The sequence below is a fragment of the Lupinus angustifolius genome, chromosome LG15 (assembly GCF_001865875.1).
Source record: "Lupinus angustifolius cultivar Tanjil chromosome LG15, LupAngTanjil_v1.0, whole genome shotgun sequence".
Taxonomy (NCBI): Eukaryota; Viridiplantae; Streptophyta; class Magnoliopsida; order Fabales; family Fabaceae; genus Lupinus; species Lupinus angustifolius.
In genome coordinates this window covers 14696433-14714193 of record NC_032023.1, presented here as the reverse complement: position 1 = coordinate 14714193, position 17761 = coordinate 14696433, and the positions used below count along the sequence as shown (strand labels likewise).

Genomic DNA, 17761 nt, shown 5'->3' with positions numbered 1-17761 from the left:
TTACAGAAAAGAAAAAGTTGTTTTTACTTTACATAGCCATTATCAATATAATAATATTACATGACTGACTCAATAAGCTTTTTAAAAAAACTAAATAATAATAATAATAAAAATAATAATGAGAGGAGAGGCAGAGTTTCCAGCTCTGGAATACAACCTGCAGACAAAATAATTTGTGAAGATCAATCTCCAAGTCCTTTCTTGCAGCAAGGTTAACAAAAATACTTGGTAAAAGAAGCTCAGCAACTTCAGCTTTAAACAATACAATATCTTGACACAATCTGGACGTACAATGTTCTAGGAAAATGAGAAAGTGAAAACGGAAAAGAAAACATCATAAAGGCTTGCTAGTTGCTAACAACTCACAACTTTGTAACTCTACACATTTAAAACAGTTAGATTGGACCATAATACCTTAGTATCACGTCATTGCAGTAGACAATAAGTGAATACACCAATGGACAAATCCACTTCTCAAAAGTTTTACCATGTGTGACCCACACATCAGACTTCTCCAATGAAAATGCTTCCACTAATAAGAGAAAAGATCACCACAACACAGATAGATTATTAATCGCGTAATAAGAAACTAAGGAGCATAAGAGGAGATGAACATCTGATGTTATACATTACATAAAGGGGAGGAAGAAAATTCTAGCTGACTGGAAATTAATAAACGTTGTACTCTAATTAAATCTGGTTTGTAATATTACTTGTTATTATTAAAGTAATACTTTACTGTTGTACTACGGCTATATTACTGGGAAGTAAGTCCCACATTGTCTGCCCCGTTCTCTTAGGCATGGTTTAAGTACCTATTAAGTTACTTTTCTCATAGCCATTAGGTTTTGAGATGGAACCTTAACATGATATCAGATACAGAGCCCAACTTCTTTCCGGTTGTCATGGGGCCAAAAGATGCCCTTCAGTCATGGATCAAAGGTAACCCTTCACCTAGTCCAGCAAGCTTATGTGGAGGGGGCATGTTGGGAAGTAAATTTTACATCGTCTGCCCCTTTCTCTTAGGCAAGGTTTACATACCTGTTAGGTTACTCCTCTCATAGCCAATTGGTTTTGAGATTTAACCTTAACACATATATAGCTAGTAATCACACAATTAATACTTCATATAAAAAAAAAAGCTTTAAACAATAGAATGCTGGGAGAACTTCTTTCAAATGCAACAAACACTCACCAACAACTTCACAATCAGGACACCGTAAATCTTCCATGTTAAGTAGTGTCACACATCTTGTGTTAAAGTTAGACTAGAGCTCATGAGAAATAGGGGCTGGACTAAAGCTCGTGTGACAAACGTGGGGAGAAAGAAGTAGGAATGATGTGGGTTCACATTGTCACAACCTGCCCACAGGCAGGCACAGCAGGGGAGCAGATTCAGTTAGTAGTAGTATAAAAATATGATAGGGAGAGAGGGGGTCAGCAATATTTAGGTGAGGTTTTGGAGAGGAGTAGTGTGACCCCTCAAAATGTCTGCACTACTCTTGTATTTTCCATCTGTTCAGTTAATATGTGAATCACTGTATAAAAATTTCTGCTACTGATATCATCTCTCAGTAACCAGAAGGAGGAATTCTTCTAGTGATTCAACAAAAAGGTGATTTGACTCCTAATTTCCAATAAAGATTTATATGAATTAAAAAAGCGTTGAAAACAAAATTGAAGTGTACAGGAACTTGATTAACACACAATATTTGGACAAGATATATATTCCTCTAGCATCTATTAAATTGGAGTGTAGGCTAAGGGATATTAGTACATGCTGTAGTGCTCAGCTCACAATTATCAACCATCTTTAACTTAACCGAAACAATGAATTTTGCTCCATGTCTCTCAATATTGCAACTGCAAGCTTCTTACCCACAAAGGAATTTGGACATGCGCAACAGTAGCATCAACACCCCACGAGACACAAAGGTCAGTCCCAGCCATTTAAACTGTTATTTTATTCTGTTAATTATTAAATTGATGTTTGAAAAACAATTCACCAGGAAAGGAACCATTCCCAACACAATGTCAACAAAAACTACATATCTAGGAAAAAAATCAATTGAGATCAAACCAGTTCCACTAGCCCTCAGAACAACATTAATGTAAGAGATGTGCAGAAACCAACAAAGATACCTTTAGACTTCCTTTCCAGGTCCAAAAGGAAATTTTCCACAAGTTCAATATTAACACCTTTCGAATGCACCTGCATTAGTACACAATAATAATTAAGAGAAAATAGTTCTGAAACCTATGCAAAAACACATGCTTGTATTTTCATCAATTTTATGCTAACAAACCTACGCCCATTTGAATGCTTCAGCTTGTTTATTCAGGAGGCTTCATAGCTACCCCAGATTTTATGGAGGCTTCATAGCTACCCCAGATTTTTTACGAGGGTGAGCCAGTGTTCAAGGTATCCACCTGGTGGGATCTAAGGAAGATAGATGAACGTAGTCTTACCCAACAAGTAGAGAGGCCAGTTCCAAAATTTGAACCTATGACCTCCACGTCACAAGACAACAGCCTTACAACTATACAAAGGGCTCACCCTCCCCAATATTATAAATAAAATAAAAAACTCATTTAGAATTAAGAAGATTACAATCTAAAAATAAAGGAGGATAAGATATGCTCCACTACGAGACAACAAAAACTAAAAACTACAAATTTATGTTACCCTGATGAGCATGAATTTGAAGCATATATATTTACTTTTTTGCATGCATTTCTTCATTTAATTAGGACTTTTAGTTTAGTTTTTATTATATTTCATTTTGCGAAGGTTAAACGAGGGTTCTCTTGTGTTTGGTGGAAGAATAGCTATGTGATAGAAACCTTAATCTGACTAAGGGACCTATTGGTAATATTGAAGTTGACATTAGTAAGGGAAAGCCTATTGTATGGAAGGTTTACTCTAGAAGAAACAAAATGGGGCCAGGGGGAGAGAGAAGCAAGTTAGTTAGTGACGTGGCAAATGTACCATGTTATTCTGTTAGAGGGGTATTTGAGTGGTGAGGCAAGTAAGAGCTGGTATCAAAGAATGAATATTATAAAGGGAGATAGGAGGAAATATCCTCTGATATAGGAGCCTAGACTCTGGGATTTTCTTTATTGCATTGTGTTAACCTTTCATTCAATAACACATACTACATCATGCTTTACTCTGGTTTACTGCATAAATAGAATATTTTTCTGGTGCTGTCCTATTGTTATTTTGTTGTTTCTATCACTATGACAAGCACAGCAGAGGAAGAAAACAAAAGCAAAAATAGGAAAAGAGTAGAGATGGACTTAAAGGTAAGCCATGGAAAGCACAAAATGACAGACATCATTAAGAAACATGGGTCAAACATGCCATGGATTAAGTCGGAATGAAGAAAAGAAACTGACAGTAAAGATAGGAAACATGGCCTACCTGTGTATGCATACATGGTCGTCTCCCAAATGCAAAATTTGGCCAAAATTTCATAGACAACCACAGCCTGCCCATGTGCTAAAGCAGAGCTGTGTATCGTAGTCGTATACTGAGGCACGACCCATGTGCCATCCAATGCCCAAAGCTCAACATGAGCTAAGGAGATCCACGGCCTGGCCGTGTATAGTGGCAGGACTGTGGGTTGGCACCCTTCGAGAAATTTGTCTATTGTATCTTTTATTTTTCATGGGCATGGACCCAAAACTTGTCACTTGTATAAATTAAACCCTAGTGATCAGACTTAGAAGCATCTCTTGATAGCTTTAAGTTAAGTCTAGCTTGTGATTGAGAGAAAGGCAATAAGGATGAATTGAATCATCTCAACCACCAAGAGAAGTTATTCTTGTTTCTAGGTGTCAGAAACATTGTTTCTGATACTTTCATTAGAAGAGCAATTGCTCTTAAATAGAATATAAGAAGTCTAGTAAAGGAAATTCCTAAACTATTGCACACACAGTTAATCCGTATGTTTAAGGGTAAATGATTCCTATGCAATAAATACATAATCAGACAGCTAGCCCTACTCCATTATAGCATTTAACTTCGTAATACAAGGAAATATTCTATTATGGTCAATCCTCAAGGATTCCAACATTACGATTTGCTATGCCCTATGGTTATTAATGATGAATGGTTGATTTACATTCATTCTACTAAGTGTTCTGATTTGGTTGGCAACAGAGAGATATCCCGTGCGAGTTTACTAGCCTTAGATTTGCACCTCATAGGCATATTGGGGAAGCACCAAGAGGCAAACAAGAATGTCAGACCAATAATAATCAAACTTGAACCCTAATTCACAAAGGTAGTCTTAGGCTTTCAAGAGTAAATTTGGTTTTTCATTGAGTGACTGGCAAGAAGAGCAAGTAAATGATTCGGTTGAATACTGTACAACTAGAGCAAGTGCAAGCTTCAATTAATCATGGTTTTTGTATCTCGAGAGAGATCATTTCTTATTATAGGACAAATTCACCTTCACAACTTCAATTTTGTAGAAGAATGTGGTAAACCATAAATGGTTTAAGTCAAAGTGGTAACCTCTACCCTGGAAATGTTTTCAATCTTTGAATTAAACTTGTTTGTATTGTTTTTCTGTTTTTTATTCCCCTCATCTCAAATTTCAATTACAGTCAATTTTCCAAAGTGTTCAAAAATAATTAGTTACAGCAAACAGGACATATTTTAGTCCTTGTGGGATACGAACTTTGATTACTCGACGACATCACTGTACACTTGTGGTTTGTCAACATCACCCCGACAACCTTTAACACTGGATTTTCGTATCTAAATTCATTGATGATTTTGAAGATAGTCAGGTAAAAGGGGTAAAGGAAGGCAGAAGACTAACACTTAAAGAATAAATCATTTCAAATATAACTTAATCTAAGGTCCCAGTTGGAGAAAAAACTATTAGGATATTTGGTGGAATTTAGTTGGGCCTATCTTTTATTTTCTAGTACAGAGAGACACAAGTTGACTGACAACAATGAGTTAGTCGTTCTTATTCTAAATGTTCTTAAAATCTCCTACAACATGTAACCCGAGCTGATTAGAGAATAAAAATAGAAAACCTAGATTTTCCAACGGCATCCAAATTAAAAATAAAAACCTAGATTTTCCTCTTTATATTCGAAGAGCTACACTTTTCAAGGGTAAAAAAAGTAATGTTAGTCATTTAATTTCAACGAGGCAAAGAAGATGTGTTCGCAAAAAGAAAAGTCAGCCATTATGTGCATTTCCTCTAGCCTGCAAACTGAGTTCAATGCTGCTGGCAATCATCAGATTCGGGCTAGTTCTGAAAATGTGATACTACCGGATCTGTATTACCATCTTTTATGGTGCCATTAACAGCAGCACTCTGGCCCTACTCTGGAAATCTCAGTTGTTCTCGGTGTTAGAGGACATGGAAGGAGGTCAATTATGAAGTGGTCGTCGTACAAGTGTCATGATAGGTTTTTTACTTTCTATGGTGAAGTTCTTTAAAAGAAGGATTGTTGGAAGATGAACGGGAATCACTGAAAATTTACATGTAACCCAAATCTGGAGAACTTAACATGAAAGTAATTAAAATAATAGAAACAAATATATGCAATGTAAATTTTTTTTTGCACTGTCATTGCATTACCCACCATTCATATTTAGTTATTATTGACTATTAAATTAAATATAAGTAATACAAATTAATGGTGGATAATGTACCGACTATGTATAAATTTTTACGCTGACAGTGCATATATATTACACTCTTAAAATAATTATGATAACTAAAAATATCCTGAAGTTCCTACTTACATTTTCAACCAAAAATGTTAACCACAACTAAATACTTTTTTACATGGATTAACATATTACCTCAATAAGAGATTTCTGATAAGAATCAAATGACTCTAAAGCACTTTGGCCTCTTTCGGTTGAAAGTATTCCCTGTAAGTAAATCCAAATAGCAGATGCAATTAATATTTTAAGAAGAAAGGAATGCACCTTTGGCAATTCACTGATTGCAAAAAAGAAGCAAACTCCAACGTACTATACATAAAGTAAAAGTAAATGCACTCCTGAAATGGTTTGGCAAAATTCATACAGCTATATATAAAACCAATATCCAAGTTAAATTTTACATTTACTGTGACAATGTGTTGTGTATAATTACAATAATCAAACAAATCAGATTATGATCAGAAATAGATAAGAATGAAAATATAATCCCTGAAATCAAGGGATTGGTGATAGGGAATTGTATACATATTTTTTTTTTCTGATTAGGATTGATTTAGTTTCCTGTTTCCTTCTCTTCGTAATTCTCTATATAATCATGTTTATCATCTATTGATCAATAATAAAAACATAAGATATTCAATTTTCCATATTCTTACATGGTATCAAAGCTCTAGGTTTTTTCTTAGGGTCTCTGCCACATATTCAAGCAGCCTTCATTGCTGCATATTTTCATGTTTTTCTATCCAGTGTAATTCAGCCTTTATTGCTGCAATTCCTACTACAATTTTTTTTTTGCCACTATGTCAACTTTTGAAACTGAAACACTTGCCAATACTTCCCATAAAATCAGAGATCTGCAGAATATTCGAGACTCTTATAGACTCAATGGGAAGAACTACTTGGAAGTGTTCGCAACTCGTCCACACATACCTCAAGGATAAAGGGAGACTTGACCACCTTCTTGGACAGGGACTAAAAAAAGGTGATCCGACATTTGAACCATGGGATGAAGAGGACTCCGTGATAATGTCCTGGTTATGGGACTCTATGGATCCCATGATTAGTGACACTTGTATGTTTCTACCTACAGCAAAGGAGATTTGGGACTTCATTCGTCCCACATACTCTAAGGCATGTGATGCTGCCCAAGTGTATGAGATCAAAGTCAAGACCTCATCCACTACAAGTTCCCAATGTTCCGCAAGTCCAAGAGTTCAACTCAAGTCCTGGGAATGAGATCATAATCAGATCTGAACCATTGTTACAATCACAACCTATCGAAGGACCTCCTAAACCAATAGACGACCTTGAACTACCTATTGCTGTTAGGAAATGTAATAGAGAATGCATCAAAAGACCTGTTTATCCTTTGTCCAACTATGTTTCCCTCAAGCATTTATCACCAACTTGCAAAAAATTTATTATGAGTCTAAATACCATTGTTGTTCCAAACACTGTTTCTGAAGCATTGTAAAAACAGAATGGAGAAATGCTATGAGAGAAGAGATGAATGCATTAGAAAAGAATGAAACATGGGAGGTTGTTGATAAACCTAGAGGAAAAAATATTGTTGATTGTAAGTGAATTTTCACACTAAAATATAAGACTGATGCATCCCTTGAGAGATATAAGGCAAGGTTAGTAGCAAAAGGGTATACTCAAACACAGGGAGTTGATTATCAGGAGACATTTGCCCCTGTTGCTAAGATGAACACTGTGAGAATTTTATTATCATTGGCTGCACATTTTAAATGGCAACTCCTATAGTATGATGTAAAAATTGCATTTCTTCATGGTAACTTAGATGAAGAAATCTACATGAACATTCCACCCGGTTTTAAAGGGGAGACAAAAAGTAAGGTGTGCAAACTGCGAAAAGCTCTTTATAGACTAAAACAGTCCCCTAGAGCCTGGTTTGGGAGATTTGCAAAAGCCATGAAAGGGTTTGGGTATAAACAAAGTCAAGGTGACCATACTCTCTTTATTAAACATTCTGGGGGAGTAAATGTTCTTTTAGTTTATGTTGATGACATTGTAGTGACAGGAAATGATGAGAAAGAAAAGCATAAATTAAGGCAGAGACTAATGCAAGAAATTGAGATAAAGGAGTTGGGGAAAGTAAAGTACTTTCTTGGTATTGAGGTAGCATATTCCATTCAAGGGATTTTCATATCTCAGCAAAAGTATGTGACTGATTTATTGGCAGACACAGGAAAGATTGGGTGCAAGCCAACCTCTACTCCAATGGATTCTAATCACAAGTTGGGAGAAGCTAAAGAAGAACCTCCGGTTGACAAGAGGATGTATCAGAGGTTAGTTGGCAAACTCATATACCTTGTGCACACTCGGCCAGACATAGCATACTCAGTGAGCATGATCAGTCAATTCATGCATGATCCGAGAGAACCTCATCTTCAAGCTGCTTATAGGATGTTGCATTACTTGAAAGGCAATCCAGGAAAAGGAATTTTGTTCAAAAGGAATGACACTCTTGCTCTAGAAGCCTACACTGATGTTGATTATGCAGGTTCCCTAGTGGCCAGAAGATCAACTACTAGGTATTGTACTTTCCTTGGAGGTAATTTAATAACATGGAGAGCAAGAAACAAAATGTGGTGGCAAGATCATCAGTAGAATCAGAATTCAGAGCTATTGCTCATGGATTATGTGAACTTCTATGGCTAAAAATTATTCTAAATGATTTAAGAGTTAAATTGGAAGGTCCTATGAAACTCTATTGTGACAACAAATCAGCTATCAATATTGCTCATAATCCTATACAACATGATAGGACAAAGCACATTGAGATCGACAGGCATTTCATCAAAGAAAAACTAGAGGAAGGCCTAGTGTGTATGTCCTAGATTCCATCACGACATCAATTAGCTGATGTTTTAACAAAGGGGCTGAACAGTTCAAACTTTCATGACATTATAGCCAAGCTAGGAATGGAAGACGTCTATTCCTCAGCTTGAGGGGGAGTGTCACGAATATTGTGTATAATTACAATAATCAAACAAATCAGATTAGGATCAGAAATAGATAAGAATCAAACTGTAATCCCTGAAATCAAGGGATTGGTGAACTCCTACAGTATGATGTCAAAAATGGATTTCTTCATGGTAGCTTAGGTGAAGAAATCTACATGAACATTCCACCAGGTTTTAAAGGGGAGACAAAAAGTAAGGTGTGCAAACTGCGAAAAGCTCTTTATAGACTAAAACAGTCCCCTAGAGCCTGGTTTGGGAGATTTGCAAAAGCCATGAAAGGGTTTGGGTATAAACAAAGTCAAGGTGACCATACTCTCTTTATTAAACATTCTGGGGGAGTAAATGTTCTTTTAGTTTATGTTGATGACATTGTAGTGACAGGAAATGATGAGAAAGAAAAGCATAAATTAAGGCAGAGACTAATGCAAGAATTTGAGATAAAGGAGTTGGGGAAACTAAGGTACTTTCTTGGTATTGAGGTAGCATATTCCACTCAAGGGATTTTTATATCTCAGCAGAAGTATGTGATTGATTTATTGGCAGAAACAGGAAAGATTGGGTGCAAGCCAACCTCTACTCCAATGGATTCTAATCACAAGTTGGGAGAAGCTAAAGAAGAACCTTCGATTGACAAGAGGATGTATCAGAGATTAGTTGGCAAACTCATATACCTTGCACACACTTGGCCAGACATAGCATACTCAGTGAGCATGATCAGTCAATTCATGCATGATCCGAGAGAACCTCATCTTCAAGCTGCTTATAGGATGTTGCATTACTTGAAAGGCAATCCAGGAAAAGGAATTATGTTCAAAATGAATGACACTCTTGCTCTAGAAGCCTACACTGATGTTGATTATGCGGGTTCCCTAGTGGACAGAAGATCAACTACTGGGTATTGTACTTTCCTTGGAGGTAATTTAATAACATGGAGAGCAAGAAACAAAATGTGGTGGCAAGATCATCAGTAGAATCAGAATTCAGAGCTATTGCTCATGGATTATGTGAACTTCTATGGCTAAAAATTATTCTAAATGATTTAAGAGTTAAATTGGAAGGTCCTATGAAACTCTATTGTGACAACAAATCAGCTATCAATATTGCTCATAATCCTATACAACATGATAGGACAAAGCACATTGAGATCGACAGGTATTTCATCAAAGAAAAACTAGAGGAAGGCCTAGTGTGTATGTCCTAGATTCCATCACGACATCAATTAGCTGATGTTTTAACAAAGGGGCTGAACAGTTCAAACTTTCATGACATTATAGCCAAGCTAGGAATGGAAGACGTCTATTCCTCAGCTTGAGGGGGAGTGTCACGAATATTGTGTATAATTACAATAATCAAACAAATCAGATTAGGATCAGAAATAGATAAGAATCAAACTGTAATCCCTGAAATCAAGGGATTGGTGGTAGGGAATTGTATAGATATTTTTTTTCTGATTAGGATTGATTTAGTTTCCTTTTTCCTTCTCTTTGTAATTCTCTATATAATCATGTTTATCATCTATTGATCAATAATAAAAACATAAGATATTCAGTTTTCCATATTCTTACATTTACATACAAAGAGCAACTGATGATTTTTCATTTACATTATATATATTAACAAATAATTTAATCAATACTGATGTTTTTTATCAAAGCCCAATTACCAGTCCGAAGCACTTACACGGAGTGTTTGTGATGCCATATCAACAATTTTCACAGAATCATCCATCAGGTACTTCTTTAGAATTTTCAGAAGGACAACCAAAAGTTCTTCAGATATGCATGTGTCCATGTTGGAACCGGTTTCCATTGCACAGGTGATATCAATAGATTTACCAACACTAATATGACTACTTTCGCCAGGAAGATGGAAAACAACAGAGTGTGGGTCCCCTGCACCAACCTGCAGCATGCAGAAACAATGGCAATTATTTATGGGAGAGGGTGAAAATTTGATATGAGAAAACCAAATTTCTAAAAGCAGTGACAAAACAAAGATAATTTTTGCAAAATGTTTAAATAAAGATAATTTTTACATTACAGCAATTATTTTAAAAAATACATATAATTCAAAGACAGGGAGACTCTTGTTGTTTCCGCTGTTTTCAAATCTAGGAAACATTCTCTTTACTTGCGAGTATTGTATACATCTACCCTTCCCAAACTCTATTAGGTGGAAGTCTCGTGCACCAGACTACCGTTTTAATAGTTCAATAACAAAATTTAGAACTATAAAAAGTATAACTTTGTGCTGAGAGTGATGCTGGAGTCAAAACCACTAACCGAATAAAATACAATTAGGATATGCAAGACAAAAGATAAATAATTATCTTAAAAGAATGATCATCATAGCACAGTTCTCATTTTTTTTATGTACGTATGAGGTATGACTATATATATAAGAAGTGGGGGAAGAACATAAAGAAAATATTAATACCCGAGAAATGAAATCCGACACAAATTCTCTAACACCACTTGCATCATTTGAGCCACACATGTGAACAAGCGTCCAGACAGCATGCACAATTTCATGATCATCATGCCAATATATGTTATCTGCTCTCCCACCTCTCTGAATGGCTTCGCCAATCATTAACTTCTTATGCAATGCCTGGAGACTGAAACAGAAAACCAAATTCAAGAAGCAAGCACCACAGGAGCTTCTTTACTATAATATAGGCTTGAATAATGGGGAAAAGGATCAAAAGAAAATTCAAATTCGAAAGACCTCATCCTTCTATCTACCTATCATCTACTTATCCTAAAACCTAATAATCATTATCTACAAAATATTATGTTGCATTCAGTTTGTCAAGCCTAGGTTCAAACACGCAGTAAATTATGAAGACATAGGAAAGATTGTTGAACAAGGAAATCACCTTGACAAAAGTATCCTTGGCGGAAGGTAGCAAGACCTCTTTACCAACTGAAAATGAAAATGTGTCACATATTAGATTGTATTAGAGCCTTAGGCTTAAACAACAATGATAGTTAGTTTGTAAAGTGTAGCTAAGTTATAGTGCAATTTGAGTTAGTTTGCATTAATTTAGTTAGTTAGTGACAGTTGAATTAGCTGGCTTTCATCTCTATGAATAGAAATCATCTCCACTTGTAAAGTTAAGTTTCCGTAATAAGAAAACTGTAACTGAAACAGTTACAGTACTCTCCTCTCTATCCTATCTCCCTTCCATTATACTTCTTACATGATATGTCACCTTCAATTGCAACTGCCAAAGATTCTGGTTCTCCGCCGACTGCTAAGGCAGTTCCGATTCAATCTTCTCCTCCTCTCACACTACCATTCCCAATGACAAAGTTAAGCGAGAAAAACTTCATGGTGTATTAACAGTTTACTGAAGCAGTTCTCAAATCGAATCGTGCTAATCGTTTTTCTACAATCCTGAGATTCCATGACAATTTGTCACTGAAGAGGATCAGTTCCTAAGGATCTAATGATCCTCTCCTGGGTTCTCAATTTGTTATCTCAACTATGGTCAAATGAGAAAGGATCTAGTACAATTTCTAAATACTTCATGTGTATCAAGGTTATAGTTGACTCTTATCTCAATAGGTTCGCCAATTACACATGTTGACTTCATTTTGGATGGATTATCTTCAGAATTTCAAGATGCAAATCCCTCCATTAATGCTCTCCAATCCTATCTTATGTTTGAAGCTTGTCTTGAGTGAAATCAGAACAAATCGGTTTCTGAGACCCTATCTGTGAACACAACTGAGAAATCACTATAATGTTCTCCAACTTTAATCATGTCTTACATGCAGTTTAGTCCAATGAGCCCCACTTCATCTTTGTTTTCTCATTTTCATGCTGAAGGCGTCTTTTCACTGTAATGGAGGTTCTTGTTATTGTGGTGATGTTCATGGTGGTCATGGTCACAATCGAGGTGTCGCTTTGTGCCAAGGGGAGGCACTTATTTCTGTGAGTTTTGCTATCAATTTGGTCATGATGTATCATTTTGATGTATCTATGGATATTATGCTCTGACTGCTTATCTTCATTTGCCAAGACAGATCTCAAATTCTCTAGTCCACACCTTTCAAGACATCTAGCATCTTCTAACTGGGTGGCACATACATTGGATCTTCTTCATGAGCTCCAACACCTTACCCTCATGCCATGATAGCAACTTCTAGTGATGTAGAAACTAAATCCAATACACCAGTGTCGTATCCAGATATAGGAGCCACCCACCACATGCTCTTGTGCAAGAACCTACTAAATAGTTAACTTTTGAGTAGATTTACATGGGTAATGGTTCTGGGATCTCCATTACCGCTAGTGGCACTTCTAAATTCAAAGTTCGTTTAATACTCATGTTTCCTTATCTGTGAAGAATTTATTCCTTGTACCTTCAATCACTAAAAACTTACTTAGTGATCCTCAGGTGGCCAAAGACAATTCTTGTTACTTAGCTTTTCATCCTAAATCTTATTTTCTCAAATCATAGCCTTCTGATCAAGTCTGACTATGAGGTACTCTCATGAGAGATGGACTCTATGCTTTTCATGATATTCTGTCTAATCACACTTGTAGTTCATCTACAGCTTCTGCAAATAATGTACATGGTGCTATGTTTCTAGTCCTAATCATGTACCATTTTCCATAACAACAAAAATCAAACCTTAATATGCTAGGTGGGGTCAATATACCTACTCTACCATTCAATAAATTTTTACATAATTTTTCCACTACTGGTTCTTCTTTCTTTATTTGTAATTGTCGTCTAGGACATGCTCATGAGCCAGTTGTAAAAATGTATTAAATCATTGTACAAGTGTTTTAGGTAAATTACACATATTACATTTTGCTGATTCCATGAATCAAAATGCGCCTTACTCCTATTGATTCTATCAGAGTTTAGATATTCTCTCTCTATTGTGGATGCAACCACTAGACACACTTGGATATTCTTGTTAAAACAAAAATCAACCACTCTTCTCAAAACCTTTGTTACAATGCATGGCATTCAGTTCAATAAGTGATTGGGGTGGGGACTCTAGGCCATGCATTTGTTGGCTACTAATCATAGGATTGTTTGTCCCCATATTCATCATCAAAATAGTATTGTTGAGAGAAAACATCGGCATATAGTTGAAATTGATTTGGCTCTTCTTGCTCATGTTTCCTAGCCTCAAATTTTGGGATCACGCCTTTAGTATTGTTGAGAGAAAACATCGGCATATAGTTAAAATTGTTGTTCATTTAATCAATAGACTTCTCAGGTCCCTCCCCTATCATAGCTAATAAATCTCCTCTTACTTTTTTGTTTGGTGACACCCCTGATAATCTTTCAATAATGGTCTTTAGTTGTTCATGTTTTCCTCATTATATACCTTTTAAAGTTTAACAAACACAAATTGGACTTTAGGTTCTCCGAATGCACCTTCTTAGGTTATTCCATGTCTCATTAGGGTTACAAGTATATAACCAAACACGAGAAAATTATTATTTCTAAAGATGTTGTATTCAATCACAACTTTCCCTTTGCATCCACTATTGAAAATCATAATTCTCCAACCAGTTCTATGTCTCCTATTAGTAAACACAAACCTTCTCACTTTCCTGAACAAGTTCTAGTCTTTCATAGTCCTAACTTCTACACTTGAAATGATGTTCCAAATGTCACTTCATCTTCTAATTCTTCTAGTCCTTTCTCACACCATCCCAATTCTCCCACGTCTGTTCATAATTAAGACCTATTTCTTGTTCCTTTATCACAACATTTCAACTCTCCCATTTCTCATCAAACTCAGAGCCAATTCAAACCTCTCCAGCTAAGTCTACTCTAGTGTCACTTTAATTCCTAATGCTTCATCATCGGGTTCTAATCTTATTTCCAATCATCCTGTGCAAACAATCAAAATCAGGAAATTACTAAAGCCATTTATCCCAGAGTACTACTGGTTCAAATTGAACCAACATCTGCCAAGACAATTCTAGTTGATCGAATTTAGAAGTCAACTATGCAAGAGGAATATAATGCTCTTGTTGGTTGCAAAAGGTTTTCATAAAAAATAGTGCTAACTAGAATTAAACTTTCTCACGCGAAGCCAACTACAATTAGAATTATTCTTACCCTTGCCTTAACCTACAACAAGTAGATGTTAATAATGCCTTTCTCACTGGCATCCTAACTGAGGAAGTCTATATGCATCAGCTCCTTGGTTTCCAACATCAAGATTGATCTATAGTGTGAAAACTTAATAAAGCTATATATTGTCCCAAACAGGGTCCCAGACAATGGTTTGGGAAAGTAAAGGATACCCTTCTTCATCTTGTTTGCTCTAGTGTATGTAGATGATATTATTATAACATGGACATCTTTATCTCATGTCAAAGACCTCATTAACAATCTCATTTCTACATTTACTCTTAAAGAGCTTGGACATCTTGCCTATTATCTTGGCATAGAATTTAAATTCTTAAAGAATAAGTCCTTACTATTCTTTCAGTCTACATACATTAGAGATCTCATTGAAAGGGCTCATATAAGTGATGCAAAACCTGTTAATTCTCACATGCACACCAATTTCAAACTAACAAGGGAAGACTCTAACTACTTTGAAAATCCTTCTCTATAAAGATCCACGGTTAGTGCTTTGTAATATGCAACAATTAGTAGAAAGAAACATGTTCTGCATGTGTCAAATAATAATTAGCATGTGACAAATATGTTAATTGCTACAGCAGAAAGAAACATAACTTAACTAACTCTATTCTCTAATATACCCCTGAAACTGAGGGTAGTTGACTAAGGATGCTAACTCAACTACTTTAAGTTGCTTTCTTAGACTTAGAAACCGAGCAGTAGCCAAAGGCTTGGTGAACACATCAGTTGTCTGAAATTCAGAAAGGATGTGTTTCACTTGAAGAGACTTGGCTTGAATCTTATCTCTTACAAAAAAGAGATCAAGTTTTATGTGTTTTATCCTGTTGTGAAGAATAGGATTGCGCGACATTCTCACAGTACTGAGGTTATCACATAGAATAAGAGGAATTTGATGTGGGATCTTGAGTTCTGAAAGTAAAGACTCAACCTATTAGAGTATAAGACTTAAAGTCTTAATCTTCTTGTTTTAGAACTGATTCAGGTAATCTGTTTTCCTGAATCAATTTGTAGTTTTTTGTTTTGTTTCTGTTGTAACAGAATTAGTTAGTTAGAGGAGGTGACTTATTGTTCACGTCACCTCTTATACTCTCCTCTTTTGTAATGATTTCCCTTGGTTATATAAAGAGGTTAGCTTGCTCATTATTAATCAATCAAAACTGAGTCAATTTCACAGTTTCTCTCATTTCCTCTCCTTTATGTTTTCTGACTATTAAGTCTTTTACATGGTATCAATCGTCCTAATGGCCTCAGCCATAGATCCTACACCTTCATCTTCTCCACCACTTGCTTCTGCACCTCTACAAACCATTTCTCCTTCTCTTTCTCTTCCCATTCCCACCACTAAACTCAGTGAGAAGAAACACCTCACCTGGAGTCAGTTTATGGTGTCTGCTCTCAGATCAAATAGGGCACTCAGATTTGTCCTTCTAACTGATGTTCCTCCTAGATTTCTCTCTGATCTTGACAGAGAACACCATCTTCTAAATCCTACATTTCTTAGCTGGGAGGAACAAGATCAAAAAGTGTTTTCTTGGATCCTCAACTCTATATCTGAATCATTACAACCAAGAGTTCTTGGCTGCACCTCATCCTATCAACTATGGGAGGAACTCAAAGCGTTCTGCAATGCACACACCAAGGCCAGAAGTAGACAACTAAGAGCTCAACTTCGCAATATCTCTCAAGGATCCACCCCTATCTCAAAATATTTCTCTAAAATCAAAGTCATCACTAACTCATTTACATCAATAGGTAATCCTATCTCTATTGTTGAGCATGTTGACTGCATTCTTCATGGTCTTGGTGAGGAATTTCAATCTGTCATTACTGCAATTGAGAGTCAGATTGAACCTCCCTCAATTAATGACTTTGAGCAATTTCTTCTAACCTTTGAATCCAGACTCATTAAGAATAGACACAAGGCCATCTCAGATGCTCTATCTGCCAATGTTGCTTCTGCTGCATCTCCAAGTCAGTCTCCAATTTCAGTGAACAACTCAAGAAATTTTCATCCTAAATCATCACAGCCTAGATATGACAATTATCCTTCTGCTCCCAACACTAGATATGAACCTGTGTCTCATCCTATGGTTGGAGCATCACGCGGGGGTAGGTTTGAAAGAAGAGGGGGAAGATCTTCAAGAGGAGGAAGAACTCCAGGTCGTTCTGGCAATAACTACTTTTGGTCCTACTGAAATCGTCTAGGCCATGACTTAGATTGGTGTTAGTATGCCCAACAAGATCTCAGCTTTCCCTATAATCCCTCACATTCACATCCAAACAACTTCCCCTCTTGTACTCAATCATATCCTAACCCTGCTCATCCCATGTTCTCCAAGGGACCAAGGCCAGATTCATTTTACTATCATCACACTTCCAGACCTATGCAACAATACCCTAGTAACAACACATATTATGATAATAATCCTGCTGCTCTTCCTCAGTCATCTTTCTATGGCAACAGGCCTAATTTCTCACATGCTCAGCCTCAAGCTATGAATGAGTCACATCCTTATGCTATGCATGTCAGTACTGGGGGCACTAACTCAAAGAATTCAATATGGTTCCAAGATTCTAGTTCAACCAATCACATTACTTTAGATCTTGCATTGCTTCATGAGACAACTGAACAATTTGGTCCAGAACACCTCTATAAGGGTAATGGTACTAAGGCTTCTATCTCTTATATTGGCCATACTTCATTTCCCTCTCCTTTTAATCCTCAAATCTCTCTTTCCCTTAAAAACTTACTTCTTGTTCCAACTATTACCAAGAACTTAATAAGTGTTTCTCAATTTGCTAAGGATAATGCTTGCTTCTTTGAATTCCATCCTAATGAATGTTTTGTCAAATCACAGGATTCTAAAACTATTCTCCTAAATGAGTCTCTCACCTCAGAGGGCCTATATGCTTTCCCTAGTCTCTTCTCCAAGAAGTCCA

At 36.3% G+C, this 17761-nt stretch overlaps 1 protein-coding gene across 2 annotated transcripts in view; it reads right to left on the bottom strand.

Moving 5' to 3' along the window:
- LOC109328123 (serine/threonine-protein kinase ATM) overlaps positions 1-17761 on the bottom strand; it is an 85923-nt gene that overhangs the window by 26920 nt on the left and 41242 nt on the right. For both annotated transcript variants that reach the window (XM_019561423.1, XM_019561424.1), the window contains exons 38-44: positions 11570-11616; positions 11128-11308; positions 10372-10593; positions 5837-5908; positions 2143-2212; positions 415-532; positions 158-281 (exon numbers count right to left, since the gene is read on the bottom strand). In XM_019561423.1, the coding sequence (XP_019416968.1) occupies positions 158-281; positions 415-532; positions 2143-2212; positions 5837-5908; positions 10372-10593; positions 11128-11308; positions 11570-11616 (834 nt within the window). The remainder of the gene's footprint in view (positions 1-157; positions 282-414; positions 533-2142; positions 2213-5836; positions 5909-10371; positions 10594-11127; positions 11309-11569; positions 11617-17761) is intronic.